Here is a 15,919-nt window from a genome sequence, read left to right on the forward strand (position 1 = left end):
ATATATATATATATACATATATATATATATATATACATATATATATATATATACATACATATATATATATATATAATCCAAATATATATGCAGATAAGAACTTTTTCATTAAACAATCCAAATATATATGCAATATTTTATATGAATTCAAAATATAACTAGATAACTATGAAACAATGAAAAAAATAAGCATGTACCAAGCAAAAGAGAAACTAAAAATGCAAATGAACTATTATAACAATTTATAATAACAAATAATAACTACAATTTAAGTCCAAAGAATTTACCTTACAGGCAAACGGTTTCACTTGTTTAAGTTGGTCAACAGCTGTGTTCAGTTCTGATAGCAGACTAACAAGTTCTGGAGCAGCACTATAAAAATAATAAATTGGGGGAATATAAGGATCCAAGTAATCATTAATACTTTCATTTCATTAACTCTATGATTACGTGGTTCAACATTAAAATGTTTGCATATTCAAAAGCAACATTCAGTATACAACACTATGGCATCAATCGGTACTATAAAATGCTCAAATTTCAGAATGGGGCCAAAGCTTGATACTTTCCAATAGAGCAGGTAAATTAACCAGAAATAGGATAGACAAAATGACTTAATATTGATTCTATTAAATTTCATCATGCCTCATCGAAAAAATTAGTAGTCTTACAACGGCAAATAGTTATAACTTCTGTATGAACTTACACGTGCTATAAACGAACCACATTTTCCAAAATTCTAGAATCACTAAGTTGTAACAAAATTCTGAAGGCAACTTCCTAACTACAACAGTCAGATCGCAACTTCCAACATTGCAACTCTTGGCTCGAATCTACAAAAGGCTAAGCATAGAAAAAGATGAGATTTATTCTTTAATCCATGGGATCATTGCAAAAGCAAATTACAGGAAAAAAAACATTGTTAATCAAATATGCAAACCACGGCAGCTACATGAATTCAAACAAAAAACACGACAGCACCTTTTTGATAATACAAAACAAGCATTTAATTTTATAGAGGTAGTCTGAATTATTGTGTTGTCACCTGCCATTACTACTCCATGTTGTTCTCAATAAAATACCTAATTTATTTTACAGCTTTCCCATTCTTTTATAACCTACATCATCCTCCTCTATAAAAGAGACATCGTTAGGTTAGAGGAGGAAGAACAAGGAGCTTGTAGAAGAGCTTAGAAAAAGACAAGGGAGAGATTAGATAGAAGGAAAAAAGTTAAAGGAAGAGAACTTTCTGCCTGGTGATTGCTTGGTTACTTGCTTGAATGAAACGATTGTTTTATTGCCTACAATTACGAATTAAGAGTAAGGTCCATATTTCCAAGTTCCTAAATTGCTTACTCTACATGTTGAAATCCCTTTTTCAATGTCTTGTAAGATGTTTCAAATCAAGATGAAATATGAGCACTAGGAACCCTAGTATTAGAGCGTCAAGTTGTGATGAGCTAAGGTGTGTATAGTGTTAACAGAAAATGGCTACAAGAAGACCAGAGAATGCTCTTGGTACAAGAACTCTCAAGAAGCGGATGAAGCGACGTCATAATGTCAACCAGACAAGAAGAAAAACTCCAGCAACTCGGCTACCTAAGTTTGCACTTCTTCAAAAACAGTTGTGCTGCTGAAGATGATGAGCAAATTAGAATGATGAACAAAGAAACAGACACCAAAGAGAATCAAAATAAAAAAGAACTTGTTACAAAAGCATGAAACAAAATTGACTCGAAAGCGAAAGATGAGTACCTTCATCCCTCCTTTGAAGAAAGGCATTAACTCTTCAAGGTAGAAGACAAAAATGATAACCAAACCTACAGCAAGTCTATAGATGCCAAGCAGCATGAGACGTTGATAAATCAACTGGATAACATGATACAAACTTGAGCGATTTCTCAAAAAAATTAGGAAGGAAAACAAAATAGTTTATTCCACCAAAAAAGAACTCAAAGCAATACAACTCCGAATACAAAAAAGATAAGCACCTACAATTTGAGAAGTAGACAACCTCCCCCAAATCTTACAATTCGAGGGTAAGAAATCTCTCTCAACCCCTATCCCTAAGACCCAAGACATAATCTCATACAAAACCCTAACCCTAAACATATTAGTCATATTTATGCTAAACAATAATAAATGAAGAAAGCTTAAATTACCCTTAAGCGTCATAAGACAAAATTGCCCTTAGGTACTGGCGTAATAATATTCCCACCCCAAAAAGACATTGTCCTCAAGGTGGGAAAAAAGAAAACTTCTACTAGATCAAGTCATGTGGCTCCCTCTCATAAATTGTCTTGAGTCTGGTTCTTGCCTTCAGCATTGATACACTCGTCGTGGCCTTCTTTAACTTCTTAGAAATTTGGGTTGTCATTTTGTCCCACTGAAAGTTATCCTTCTTCAATTTCTACGTCCACGACCACACAATCAAATTACCACTTATCACGAATTTCAGGTAGTATCATGTAATTCCCATAAGCTTTCTAAGCTCTTGCAGGTCTTAGGTAGTGGACCCTCCAACATAGTTGCCATCTTTCATGGATTCGCTGACACCAAGGCCTTACATAAGCTAGGGTCACCGCGAAGCACCACCTTCCTCCTCTCTATCCTACTCTTCCATATTCAAGGATTTCTAATCCAACCTCGTCTCTCCAATCATCTGTAACCACTTCATCCTTAATCGCATATATACTTTTGAAGCCCAAAAGAGGGAAGTCTTCCACCACCTATATGTTCTGTAGTATCAACATCAATCCCTTGCAACTTCTGCTTTTCTCCACATTTTTTGTCTCCATCATAACCTCAAAACTTTATGTATCTATCAACTTCAACCGCAATTGGTCCACAACCCAATTTGAGATGAAGTTGAGTGGCACCACTATCCTCCAACACCACTTTCAATAGCTCCCCGATTTGTCCCTTCACCTTCGTGGAGTGATTTAGAGTAAATCCCACCACTAAATTGAGGGATACCACTGCTACATCCAGATGCAAGTACTCCTCTCCCTCCACTGCTTCTTCCTGACTCCTCACTATCTACCTCTCCCTAACAAACTAAAAGGACCTGGAGCATGCGATCCTTGCAACGATGGCATAATCCTTTTGTCCTCTTATCTTGAACCTCCGTCTCTATGAGTAGCTTGAAGTTGCCCCCGGGATGAGCCTTTGTATTCCTCTCCTTCAGCACCTCGTGGAATGAAACAATATGGGTCTTCAGTGTCATTTTCATTTAGGTATTCTTGTGGAATCCTCCTGTGGTGCCATCTTTTATGGTCTTTCTTCATCTAGTTCTGTCTTCCATCATCTGGGTGAGCTTCATCATCTTCCTCACTCTTCATGAAGTTCCCCTCCAATTCTGCTTCAGAAATCCCCCTCAGCTGTCTCGACAATTGCATGAATCTCTCCCAATATTTCATGATAGTCCCCTCCTGAGTCAAGACATAGAATTGCTCATGTAGGTCTCCCACGAATGGCTCGGAAAAGTTTCAATAATAATCCTAAAATTCCTCCCACGATCGAGTATCTACCCTCCCTGGCTTCCCCCTCAACACAAAACCCTATCTCCATGAGCGTCTTCTCCCTATTTAGCCCATTCAGTGTAAAATATCACTCCACTCGGTACACCCACTCATGTGTGTCTTCCCCCTCGAAGATTGACATCTTTAACTTCCTAATCCTAGAACATCTAACCCAACTTTTTCTCCCTCCGGTGTTTCCCCCATATATCTAGGGTAAAACTCTTGCATCAATCATAATCATACCTCATCCCGATTTCTCTCATTCCTTCTTTCCCGACCGCTTGCATAAACCCTCCATTTTTCGACTCAACCCCCTCCATCTGAAATCTCTAATTCACCCCCCATTGGAGTCCTAGAGAAGAGTTTTTGATGGTGGATGCTTTCCTTATGTTCCTCACATTAGATCGCTTTCTCTTTTGATATGGTCATGGATTCTCTGGTTTACCCTTGGTTGAGTTTGCAAGTTTAGCCGTCGGCAGAGTTCTGGATTGCATCTCAAAAAACTTCCTTATCATCTCCTCCAAGTTCTTCAATTGGTTTTTCAATGGAGGAAAACCTTTCCTCTATCCTGGTGCCCCATTTCTTCCAATCTCTCTTCCAAAGCATCAACTTTCCTTGTTGTCATTTCTCCAAGATAATTTTTGAACGAAAAACTCATGTGCACCGAAATCCCATCTGTGACTTCCCAAATATCTCAATTCGTGATTGTATCGTGTTGTAAGGTCATTTCACGATGCAATCCTGATCTCAAGGTTTAGTCACAAGAGCCTATATGTCGTGATACAGTCGATGCTTTCCAATTAGCTCTATCACAATTATATCACGGCACGTCGTGATGTTGTGGTCGCTTCTTAGTTAGCTCTATCTTGAGTGTATCGCCAATACACCTTGATCTTGCAATCTTCTATACATATGAGACATATGGTCATGAAGGAGTCGTGCCTTGCAATATCTAGACGGATGAAGAACTCTACGCCACGATCGTTTTCTTCCTAGAAGAGACGTGATCTTCTTCTGTGAGCTGATATCCCTTCTTTCCTTCTCAAATTCCCAGATTGCGGCTCTGATACGAATTTGATACGAACCGGAGCGATTTCTCATAGATAATAGGGTTAAAAAAAATAAATTATCCCGCTAAAAAACAAATCAATGCAATACAACTCCGAATATAAATTTTATCACGCTAAAAAACAAATCAATGCAATACAACTCCGAATACCAAAAAGACAAGCACGTGCAATTCGAGACGTGGGCTATCTCTCCAAAATCCTACAATTTGAGATGTAGGAAATATCCCCCAAACCCTAACCATAAGACTCAAGATACAATCTCATGCATAACCCTAACCCTAAACATATTAGCCCTATATATACCAAACAATAACAAATAACAAAATACTAAATTGCCCTTAGGCACACAGAAGACAAATTGTACTTAAACACCGACATAATATAATCACACCTAACTTTTCAAGGAACTGAGAGAATTGCCTCCTCGTCGGGCAAATAAGAATGAGATTTGTCTCTTATCAAATTTCACTCTATCCAAAATTGTTATGTATCATAACTCAACGGGTGAAGAATAAAAAAGTCATAAAGTGGTTGAGTTGTAAAAAAGATAGTCTAATCAAGTCAAGCAACTCATTGTGCAAACTAATTGTAATGGTGTCCAAGAAGGATCGTAGTTTGTGGATGACCATAAATCAACAGGTACTAAATAAAATCATTGTCAGAACTAATATACACTATCCCAAAAAGATGACTTGCTAAACTACCTTAAGCATGCAATACGCTTCATAAAGCTATATTTAAAATCAAGCTACCACCAACAAGTCTTAAGTTCACGAAGAAGATACATGAGAAGTAAAAATCACGAACAGGCAAGGGCCATATGAATGGATAGTGATATCATTCAATTTTTGTAATGCACTAACAACATATATGCATCTCAAGAACGATAATCTAAGACCATTCAAGGTGAATTTTGTGGATGTATCCTCAACAATATCCTCATTTATCGGAAAACATAGGAGGAATAACTCTAACAAATGCAGATTGTGCTCACTCTCCTAAAGAATAATTTACACTTCATGTAACTAAGAAAGTGTAACTTCAGGAAGAAGACCCTCCTCAGTTTAAGGTTTTAAGTTGGCAATGGAAAGGTTAGGATAGACACCAAGAAGATTAAATCCGCTAAGGACTAGCCTTGACATCAAAATCTTAAAGTTAAATCCAATTATTTTTTGTCACATGCATCATTCATTATAGAGTAACGCTAGTCTCCCAAAAAAATATACACAAAAATCGTGCCACAGTACCACTTGATGACCGATAAAAATTTCTCCAAGAAAAAGTAGATAACATTCCAACTTTCCAAGCATGCATAGTCCACCGATCAAAGTGGATTCCAAATGATTTTGTGTTTTTCCTAAAGAAGCAAAACCCCTTTTTTTCAAATGAAGTGCAATGTTATTGTAACTCTTGACATATTTCGCAATGAGGGGCGAACAACAGATTATTTGGTAAACTTTATTCCATCTCGTCAGTTATTTTCACTTTCATTTCCATTCCATAAAGACAAATGCTAGGCATTTGAAAAATGAATTTTTCAAAAAAAAAAAAAAAAATGATTTTGTAATGTTTTCATGACGATGAATATTAGAGCTGAATCAAATTTTGGCTTTATTTTCTTCAAAAGCCTTAGAAGATGAAATTTGCATGAAATATATTCATTTGCAAATCTTCTCAGATCACAAAAAAGCCCAAATCCAATATTTGAGCAATTTTTTGAAGATTGTAAGCGATCCAGAAAAATGAGTGGGTTACATCGGAACTAGACTAATTGAATTCATATATGGTATGTCTTCAAATCTATGCAAAATCAACTAACTTCTAATAGACGAATTAAGTATCATTAATACTTACGTTGCTTTTATGATATATCTGAATGATACTAAAAGAAAGATTTCACTTTTTCATTTATGCAAAAAATTATTTCATATAAAACTACATGATATAACAATAAATCAAAATTACATAAATAACATTTTTCTCAAAAAATCTTATGTCAGAACTAGTAAACATTAACACATTATTAAAAGTTTTATTAAACAATGATTTTTTTTTTAATTTTTTTATTGTTATTCACATCATATGAACGTACATACTAGCCATTTTTTTTTATCAAAAGCTTATCATCCAACCCCACTTAGTGGCATAAATGCTACTTGCTATAAAGTTTTTTATCTTTTTTTTTTTTTTAGAGAATGCATATGCAAGCTTTGAACCCAATACCTCTTGGTTGAAAGTAAAGCTATCAACTACCATGCCAAGGGGGCTTACATATATAGTAACTAGTTTTAGAACAATAGAAGAATAAAGAATATTACTTATATATAAGTGTACAATGCTGCGCACATCTAGGATCCAATCCATAAGCGGCATGCACTTTGTTGCAATAAATTCAATTAACTCAAATTACGTTAACAAGATGTTGAAAAGCAAAAAAGAAGCGAAAAATAAGTACGTGGTTGAAACCAAGCATAAAATGACAAAATTTCATACCTATAAACAACATCCATTTGCTCTACCTTTGACAAAGCGTTGATATTTTTCTTTATCTCTTCATAGCCATCAATTGTTATGCCATCAACATCCACACCAGTTTTCTGAGCAACTGCCCCTTTGCCTAATTCCTATAGATAAATAAAAAAGTGAGGCGGCACGGACAAAGTAGTTGACTAGCACATCAACGCATACTTCATCTATGAAAGAATGCATATAAATACTTTGAGCATTTAGATAAATACCACCTAATTCTTCTGTGTTTACATATCTAACACCTAAACTTTGATTTTACATGTATGCCACCCAAACCTTTCATCTCACATTAAAAATTCCACTATTTTAACTTTAAGAAAGTGAATACACTTTTTTTAAGCATACGTAGGGTGGCATATATGTAAAAATTAAAGTTTAGGTGCTGGATATGTAAATACATAAGAATTGATTGGTATGCATGTAAATCTTCCTAAATATTTTCAAGAGGGCAACAGGGCATACTCAACAAACTTGGCATGAAGAGAGTGGGCTACACAGCTACCTGAAAAAGTTTCTCTTCACCATCAAAATCACTCATTTCTTTATCAGAATCTGCAAGACCAAAATCTTCCATTTCAAGTGTTTTTGCCTTCTCTCTCTGAATTTTCAGCACTTCAGCCTCCTCCTCCATAGGGAGATCCTCATCACTTGATTGGAGCTTCAATCGAGAAGAGTGGATACTTATAAATAATTTTCCAGAGGAGATTTCAATCTTAAAATGCTAGCACGTCAATGATAAACAATTTACTTCGTAGTCAATATTATCCGCACTGTAATACAAGTTCTTTTTTCTACCCCACACAGTTTTTCTTTCTTCATCCTGTTCATCATCATCAGACATTTCATCCTCTCCCCCTCCAAACTTTTCCTTGAGATATTTTGCCTGCCTTATAACTGTGAGCCACCAAAACAAGTGTGGTTAGAACTTTATCAGTGTGCTCCAATTAAAACGAACAAAATTTCCATAAGACTAACGGACTTGAAAACTGTGAAAAAAAAAATAATAATAGATGTGTGTTCTAAAGTATGAGTTAAAATATAAAGGAAATTCTAGTAAAATTTATTAATCTAAAATTTTCATTTATTTAGAAAATAGATTATCATTTTGAATCTGAATATGAATATAATGATATGTAAAGGACTGTAACTTCTTAAAACATAAGAAGACAAATCTGAATATATTCAGAAATCAGAGGACGTATCATACCAAGATATGAATAACAATATAGAAATAAAGAATCATCACCATACTTTTTGCAGAAAATCCTTTATCTTTCACATCATCAAAATCTCCACTGTCCTCGTCATCATCTTCATCTTCATCTTCTTCATCATCATTTTCTCTATCATTATAACTGTCACCATTTTGATGATCCTGAATAATTAACATCTTTTTATATGGGGAATAGGGACCCATGTACAGCATGAGTAGCTGACAAACACAACAGTTTACTTTTAATATAAATCATTAAGTTATAGAATTGATATTTGACAGATGAGCAATCCTTTCCTCAAAAATGGCCTTTACTTATAATACAAGAATTCTAGTTATATACTATCCTTGAAGCTTAAAAAGCCACGTTCTGTGCAAGAAACTTTCAAATTTTTCAGTTTTTCAGTTGTAAAGAGAAGCACCTAATGGTTAAAAAGTGCTTACTTATGTAGGAATAAAACAAACAGCAAACCAACTCTTACACTACTCTTCATAACAATGCATGTAAAACAGGTACAAAACATCATTTTATTCAGCTTAAATTTTTTATTTTTGACATATTTACAGACAATTGACATAGCAAACTGAAAGAACTAGCATAAGATAAATAAACAAATAAAGAGAGAGAAAACTACTTGTAAACTAAAGGACATTGAAATGGAAGTGGAAATTAATGGAGGGAGAGTAAATGTGGGTGGGAGGTCCAATATGGGTAAAGGGAATTCAATGAAAAAGAGAACATTCTAAACAACTGATACTACTACTAACTGAATCATATAAAATAGTTCTCAGCGTGATTATCTCGTATCATAGTTTGAATAAATGAAGGCTACTAATACCTCCTTACACAGCAAAAGTTCAAAGGAAGCTTCCACAACAATCCAATATTAGAAAACAAGAAGTCTAAACCTTCATTCAAAGCACCACCTCATGTAAAGGAAATAATGACATATATTATGTGCTTACCTCCAAATCAAAAACCGGTTCTTCCAGATCATCATCAGAGTCTCCTGTTTGGCATCATACAGCAAAAACAAACATTATATGTTAAAAAAACCCAGGTAAATTGCAACCATGATAAGAGTTTTTTAGTTCAAAAAAACCTAATGTAAACACAAAATTATGCACAAACTTACCTGCATCCTTATTAACATCCAGCAGAATCATCTCCCGCTGTTTATGAACTGCAATGAAAAAAAAACAAGTTTATCACAATGAAGAAAATTGGAGATTTGGAGCAAAAACAACAAAATGTTTATAGTTCTCACATGCATCTATTTCATCGTCCACTTCTTTCTCCATATATGCATCATCTTCTTGAGCATAAGCCTTGCCGAGCTTTGGAGTTCTACCACGCTTTTTTGATCTTTTTCCCATGACTCTAACAAACAATGGAGGGAAAATAAATCTTCTTTAATAATCCTAGCTACCGATTGTGTTCCTCTTAATGCCTATTAAACAACTCAAAAACAATACATAAAACCACAGAACGATGGCTTACTACATGCTTTACTTCACAAAGATGAGCAACAACCAGAAACAGTCAGACGGTATTTAAAATAAATAATTCTTCGGTAACAAGATGGTACTTAATATAGCATTAAAATATCACTTCACCTTTCTAAGGAGCTATTTGGAATATGAGGCTGCAAATTGCAAGTTTCTCCTGCATTTAGAATTCGCCCATTGCATGAGTTTCAAATTCTTCAAAAAATAAGCATTATGGGGTATTCCAAATCACATACAATATTTGATATTAGGTTTAATAACTGCCAAACACCAAAAAATAAAAAACTCTTATGTTTCTTTCACTTTACACTAAAAAATAACCAAATAACCCTTAACAAAATTTCAACTGTCAAATCAAAACAAAAACCTCAATGTAAGAGTCAATATATGCTTAAAAAACATCTAAAAGTAAATGTATCGTCAAAGCTCGATTACCTAACAAAAACTAGACTAGTAAATAAAGCCTTGCAAAAAATCAACTTTTGCAATCTAGCAACATGGTATACAACAGTTTTAATCAAATATAACGTGGTTATCATCTAAAAGTAAATGTATCGTAAAAGCTCGATTACCTAACAAAAACTAGACTGGTAAATAAAGCCTTGCAAATAATCATTTTTTGCAATCTAGCAACACGGTATACAACAGTTTTAATCAAATATAACGTGGTTAAATTCTAAATTAGCATGATTCATAATGTTACCAGGATAACAATAGTAACCATAATTACATCCACTGTAATTTGTATCGGTTCTGTACAGGGGAAGATGAAACGGGGAAAACGAAGGAACAGAGAAGAAGAAACGAACAGTGATGGAAGAAGAAACGATGAATCAGGGAAGGGAGAGGAAACGAACAACTGAAGAAGAGGAAGTGAAGGGACGGCTCGCGACAGGGAGAGTTTCACCTACCTGCAGAGAGGAGAGAAGAGGAGTCACGGCCTCGAGTGGGACGAAGCGTCGTCGAGCAGAGAAGAGGCAGGAGGACTCGACGTCGGTGTCGAGCGGGGGAGGCGACGGGTTAAGCTCGTGCGGGAGGAAGCCGAAGTCGAGCCAGTGACACCTTGCTCGAGAGCATTTAGGGCTTTTACCTAGCCTACGACGAGGAAACTTGGGGACGAGGACAACGGCGTGGAAGATCGAGCGAGGCGGAAGAGAGGAAGGAGGCGCGTGAGGAGCGTGAGGAGGTATTCGGTCGAAGGAGAAGCTCGTGGGGAAGTGGCGGCGTGGGCTGAGTTTGAGGGAAAAATTTTAACATTTCCATCAAATATTGGCAAAGTGTTATACTGGTCCCACGGAATTAAGAAATAGATTCCCTCTTTAAAAATTGTGTGATCCGATTGGAACTACTATTATTATTGGGTTGTTATTGTGCTTTATTATAATGTTATCAGAGTAATTATGTTAGAGAGTTATTGAAGGGTTCATCGGGGGGCTATAGGGAGGTCATTGAGCGTTATTTTGAAGGTTATTGCGATGCTTATCGAAGAGGTTCAAGAGGGGGTTAGTGGGGGTTATTCAGGGGCTATTGACGTTTATTTTGGAGTTAATAGAGTGGTTCTGTGAGGATTATTGAGGGGTTATTGAGAGATTAATTGGGTGTTATTGCTGCAGGAGTTATTGAGGGGTTACTGAAAGGTTATTGGGGGTTATTGTGAGATTCTTGAGGTGGCTCTGCGGGAGTTATTGGGGGATTATCTAAGTGGTTGGCGGGATTTGTTGGAGTGGTTCTCGTGGGGTTACTAGGGATTATTAGGGAGTATTGTGGGGTTGTTGGGAGGTTTTTTATTTAAATTCTAACACTTTAAACGCCTGTCCTGCCTATCGTAAAACATAAAAGGTGTCGTTTTGATTCTCAAACATTCATTTTCGAAAGAAAGGGCTAGGGTTTCACATTCACTCGTCAGCTAGGTTTTCCTCTTCATCCTTCAGTTTCTAATTGGGCTTTGCTTTGCGTTCTTTGATACAAGATTAAAATGGAAGACACGAATGAGCCAATGAGGACGGAGTTGAAAGAGTAAAAGAAAATTGTGAAGAAGGATCGTAAGAAGGAGAATGAATCAGGTAAGGGCTAGAAAAACATATCAAGCTAGCTTTGTTTGTTATTTTTTAGCCCTCAATAAAATCCTTATAGTATCATACAATGGCTAAAATAATGTTCCAACCAAAATAACTTCAAGGTAACACTCACAGTTTTGGGTTATTGAGGGGATATTGGGTTATTTTGACCTTAATATAGTGTATTATGCTTCTAATGACAATATGGTGTCATCATGCCTCTATTATATTAATATGGTGTCATTATGCTTCTATTATGTTTCTATTCATGTAGGTTTTTGAACCCAAAGGCCATGAATTATAGATGTTGTCCATCAACAGTTAGAGCTATTCTTGATAAAGTTCAGGAGAAGACAGAAAAATTTGAAAGCAATGAATATGGTTCATTTTTTTGAACTTTCTCCATACCCTCAAGATCATATCCTAACTATGTACATTTTGAAATTTTGGGTTATTGATCGAATAGTTTTCAATATGGGAGGTAAAGAGCTGAGATTTGATCCAAATCATTGTCTTGCTCATAGGCATGCCCAACAGAGAATCACCAGCTAAATGGAATAAAGTTCCTTTATGTGGTGTGGATGTCAGACAAATAAAAAGTGACCTATTGAAGGTTGCACTAGGGGAGTCTTTTATTCCCTTTGATGATCTATTTCTTAAGTTTTTGTTATCAAAATTTTTTTTCTTTCAAGCAATTTTAGTTTGACCGAAGATCTTTACTCAATCTGTGAGAACGTACATGATTTTTCTTCATTTAATTGGTCTGCTATGATATGTGAATTTCTCATTAAGCAAGTCAATGTCTGCTCCATTAAAATAAAGAGGGATCAACCATTGGGATACATGAATGGTTTTATTTTTTTCTGACGGCTAGTGTCTTGTACTTCCATCTGAAAAATTTCCTTATGTATTTTGGTCATATAAAATAGCGATTCATCTATGTTTTACACAGCTTTGGTTCTATGAACACACATCTTTGGTCATCTCCATTGTTCTTGAGGCCAGACCTCGCATACAATGATGACCTTTAAGTCTGAGCCGGAACCCATCACATATTCATATAGTCTTTAAGAGCTAAACGATGCACAGGTGAGTCATTTATCTTATAATCCCCTAAAAGTGTTATTCTAGTTTTTGATATTGTCTTTTAGGTGTTATTCTGGTTTATATTGACAATGTTTCTCTAAAATGCTTTGGAGTTTTTTTATTTTTTTGTAGATTTAAAAAATGATGAGCACCATTTACTGGTCCTTCCATTTAAAGGATCATTTAGTCATAAGATCAGAATCCCACAATAGGAAGCTCACTCCATATCACATTCACCCAATTTTTTTTATGTTAATCTTGTTATTCCATATCACAACAGCCCGCAATGAACAAATGCACACACGAGCAGTAATATTGCATTAGAAGAATTATACCACATACTTAAAGGTCAACAGAAATTTCTTTTTGACTTTCAAGAATCTGTGAATAGTTATTTTACTAATTTCGATAGCAGAATGTCAGAGTTACAGTCTCAAGTGAATAAATTAGAGAAAGAAAAAAACAAAACTGAAGGAAAATTTGCAATAAAAAGGGTACATGAATCCTCAATTGATAGTTTGCTTCAGAGGGTTAAGGCCAAAGTAAATATAAAAAAAAAAGAAAATTAAGTACCCCAGTATAACAGTACCACAGAAGAAAAGAAAACCGATAAAGGAAGTAGAGGAGCGTTCCAAATGCTCATTAGATATTTTACTAGCACAGATTGAAAAATTAGAAGAAATAACGAATGAGTCTGTTTCACAAGAACCGATAATAACAAACTCATCACAACCAATTACAGAACAGCTCATTACAGATCCTGAAAATGTAAATAAAGAAGATGATGAGAAAGAACTATACATTATAGAAGCCCCAGATGTAAATAGAGAGGAAGAGCAAGATCAAGTTAAAGCAAAAGTTCAAGATGTACATATAGAGGAAGAGGAGCAAAAACAGCTCATTTTAGAACATCAAGATACAAAAAAAGACCATGAGGAGCAGGATTTTGTACCAGAAAATGAAGATGAATATATAAATAAACAGCTCATTCCAGCATCATTAGTGATTGATTTTTCTGCTAGAGCTCAAGTTCCACCTCACATACTGAAAGTAATCGCTCAATGTTGTAGTAAATAAACGGTCGTGTGAGTAAACTATGATGTTTTTTTTTTGTTCTGCATTACTTTGGTAAAAAATTCTCTAAAAAATTATATGTTTGAAATGCAGAAATAAGGTTATAATAAGAGAGTGGCTTGTTAGAATAAGCTGAGGTTACATTGAGAAAATATTGAATAATGGTTGGCTAGCAAATGAGCGTGTAGATTGCTTTGCACTAATAATGGAAAATAAGAGGCTCAAATCACCATAATTATTTAGATCCTACGTCTACGTGTCTCCACTTCATTGTTTAAATATTCAAGCTCAAGTGATTTGCAATACATTTAAACACATCTACCATTATAAAATTTTAGAAACCATTATGTTTTATGTATGCAGTTGTACATAAATGATAACTCTAAAGCGTTTGTTAGGCACACAACGAATGATACAATTAAAAATGTAGAGTTTATTTTGATACCAATAAATAATAATTAACATTGGACACTCTTGATTGGGGAATTGAAGAACCGCAAATGGAGATTATATGACTCCTTACCCGACAAAATACTTATATCGATCGCCCAGGATGTTCCTTACCCAACAAAATGCGTATATCAATCACCAGAATGTCGTAAGAACATTTAACACAATATCACTCATTTTTGAAGCAATTTTAATATGTTGTCATTTATTTAATATGCCTTTATTGATTTTATTAAAAATTAAAAAATACAGATTAAACATCTTGCAAGGGATGCTAGTGGAGCTTTTAGAAGTAACTTGCGAAAATAGTCAGTTGCTATGACAAAAGGCATTCCAGTCCAAACAAGTAGCTTTGATTGTGGTGTGTTAGTATGTAAATATATTGAAACACTTGTACAAATAGATACAACCGATTGGAGGGATCAATTCAGATGATAGGATCATTTGCTATTATTTAAAGTAGAACTTGCATATAAAATGTGTAAAATTTCGTTGTCTCGAACATAGTTGTATCTATTAAATGTTTTTATCATATAGAAATTAATTGAAGTAGTTTCTTACATTTTTATTGTTTTATCATCAAGATTTTGTCATTTTATACATCAATATTTTGATCAACATTTTCTATAAATTTATTATTTATGTCCTTTTAAGCTTGTTTTGAGCTTCTAATGAAAAAAATTATTTCTGCAAGATTTGCATGCATATCATTGAACTCCTATGTATTTACATATCTAACATCTACAGTGCTCTCATTCTTGCATTAGTTGATAGGTTATTGACGGGTTGTTTTTGGTTTCGAGGTTAGATGTACATATATATACCCTAAAAATAATTAAAAAAAAATGTAGCAAATATATTGAGCCTAGATAAAAAGGCATATATTTGGAAAAAGAGAACGAAAGCATGTACGTGTTTTCCTCAGGGGAGCTGTTTGAGGAGAGCAGGTGGCTTCCCTTTTTTTTCCTTTTTCTTTTTCTTTTTACGGTTTGAAGGGAGGCTTGAGGAGTCTCACGGTAAGGGAGAACTGGGGATTGGAGTTGGAGAGGAGAGCTGAAGCTCACGGTGAGGAGAAGAGGGGAAGGAGTGGAGTGGAATGAAATATATGAAAGAGAGAAGGTGACGATGAGGGGTTCTCACGCGTAGAGGAAAAAAATGGAGAGTGATGCAGAGAGAAATAAAATAAGGGAGGGGGGAGGGGGGGTTTAAGAGAGAGAGAGAGAGAGAGAGAGAGAGAGAATAATAATAAAAAGAAATACTTGAACCCCTTTGTGTTTTTTTATTTTAATATAAATAAAAATTCCATTCTTTTCATCTTTGAATTTTATTATCGATTTTATTTATTTATTTTGTGTCATGAGAGATTTGATTTTGTTTGGGGGAATGGATTTGAATTACATTTTGGGTGCC

General features: G+C 35.0%; 1 protein-coding gene across 4 annotated transcripts in view; it reads right to left on the reverse strand.

Annotated features, from left to right (window-relative positions):
• Positions 1–15,654, reverse strand: part of LOC110028285 (something about silencing protein 10) — a 42,885-nt gene extending 27,231 nt beyond the window's left edge. The window contains exons 1-10 of one of the 4 annotated variants that reach the window (XM_020730069.1): positions 15,422–15,654; positions 9,951–9,999; positions 9,602–9,714; positions 9,470–9,517; positions 9,300–9,343; positions 8,372–8,495; positions 7,869–8,014; positions 7,623–7,778; positions 7,085–7,215; positions 288–372 (exon numbers count right to left, since the gene is read on the reverse strand). In XM_020730069.1, coding sequence (XP_020585728.1) covers positions 288–372; positions 7,085–7,215; positions 7,623–7,778; positions 7,869–8,014; positions 8,372–8,495; positions 9,300–9,343; positions 9,470–9,517; positions 9,602–9,710 — 843 coding nt within the window. In that variant the 5' untranslated portion in view covers positions 9,711–9,714; positions 9,951–9,999; positions 15,422–15,654. Of the gene's footprint in view, positions 1–287; positions 373–7,084; positions 7,216–7,622; positions 7,779–7,868; positions 8,015–8,371; positions 8,496–9,299; positions 9,344–9,469; positions 9,518–9,601; positions 9,715–9,950; positions 10,000–10,753; positions 11,091–15,421 lie in introns of those variants that run through there. The other 3 variants (XM_020730068.1, XM_020730071.1, XM_020730070.1) reach the window with 3 other exon arrangements.
• Positions 15,655–15,919: the final 265 nt, after the last annotated feature.

This window comes from Phalaenopsis equestris, unplaced genomic scaffold (assembly GCF_001263595.1).
Source record: "Phalaenopsis equestris unplaced genomic scaffold, ASM126359v1 Scaffold000507, whole genome shotgun sequence".
Taxonomy (NCBI): Eukaryota; Viridiplantae; Streptophyta; class Magnoliopsida; order Asparagales; family Orchidaceae; genus Phalaenopsis; species Phalaenopsis equestris.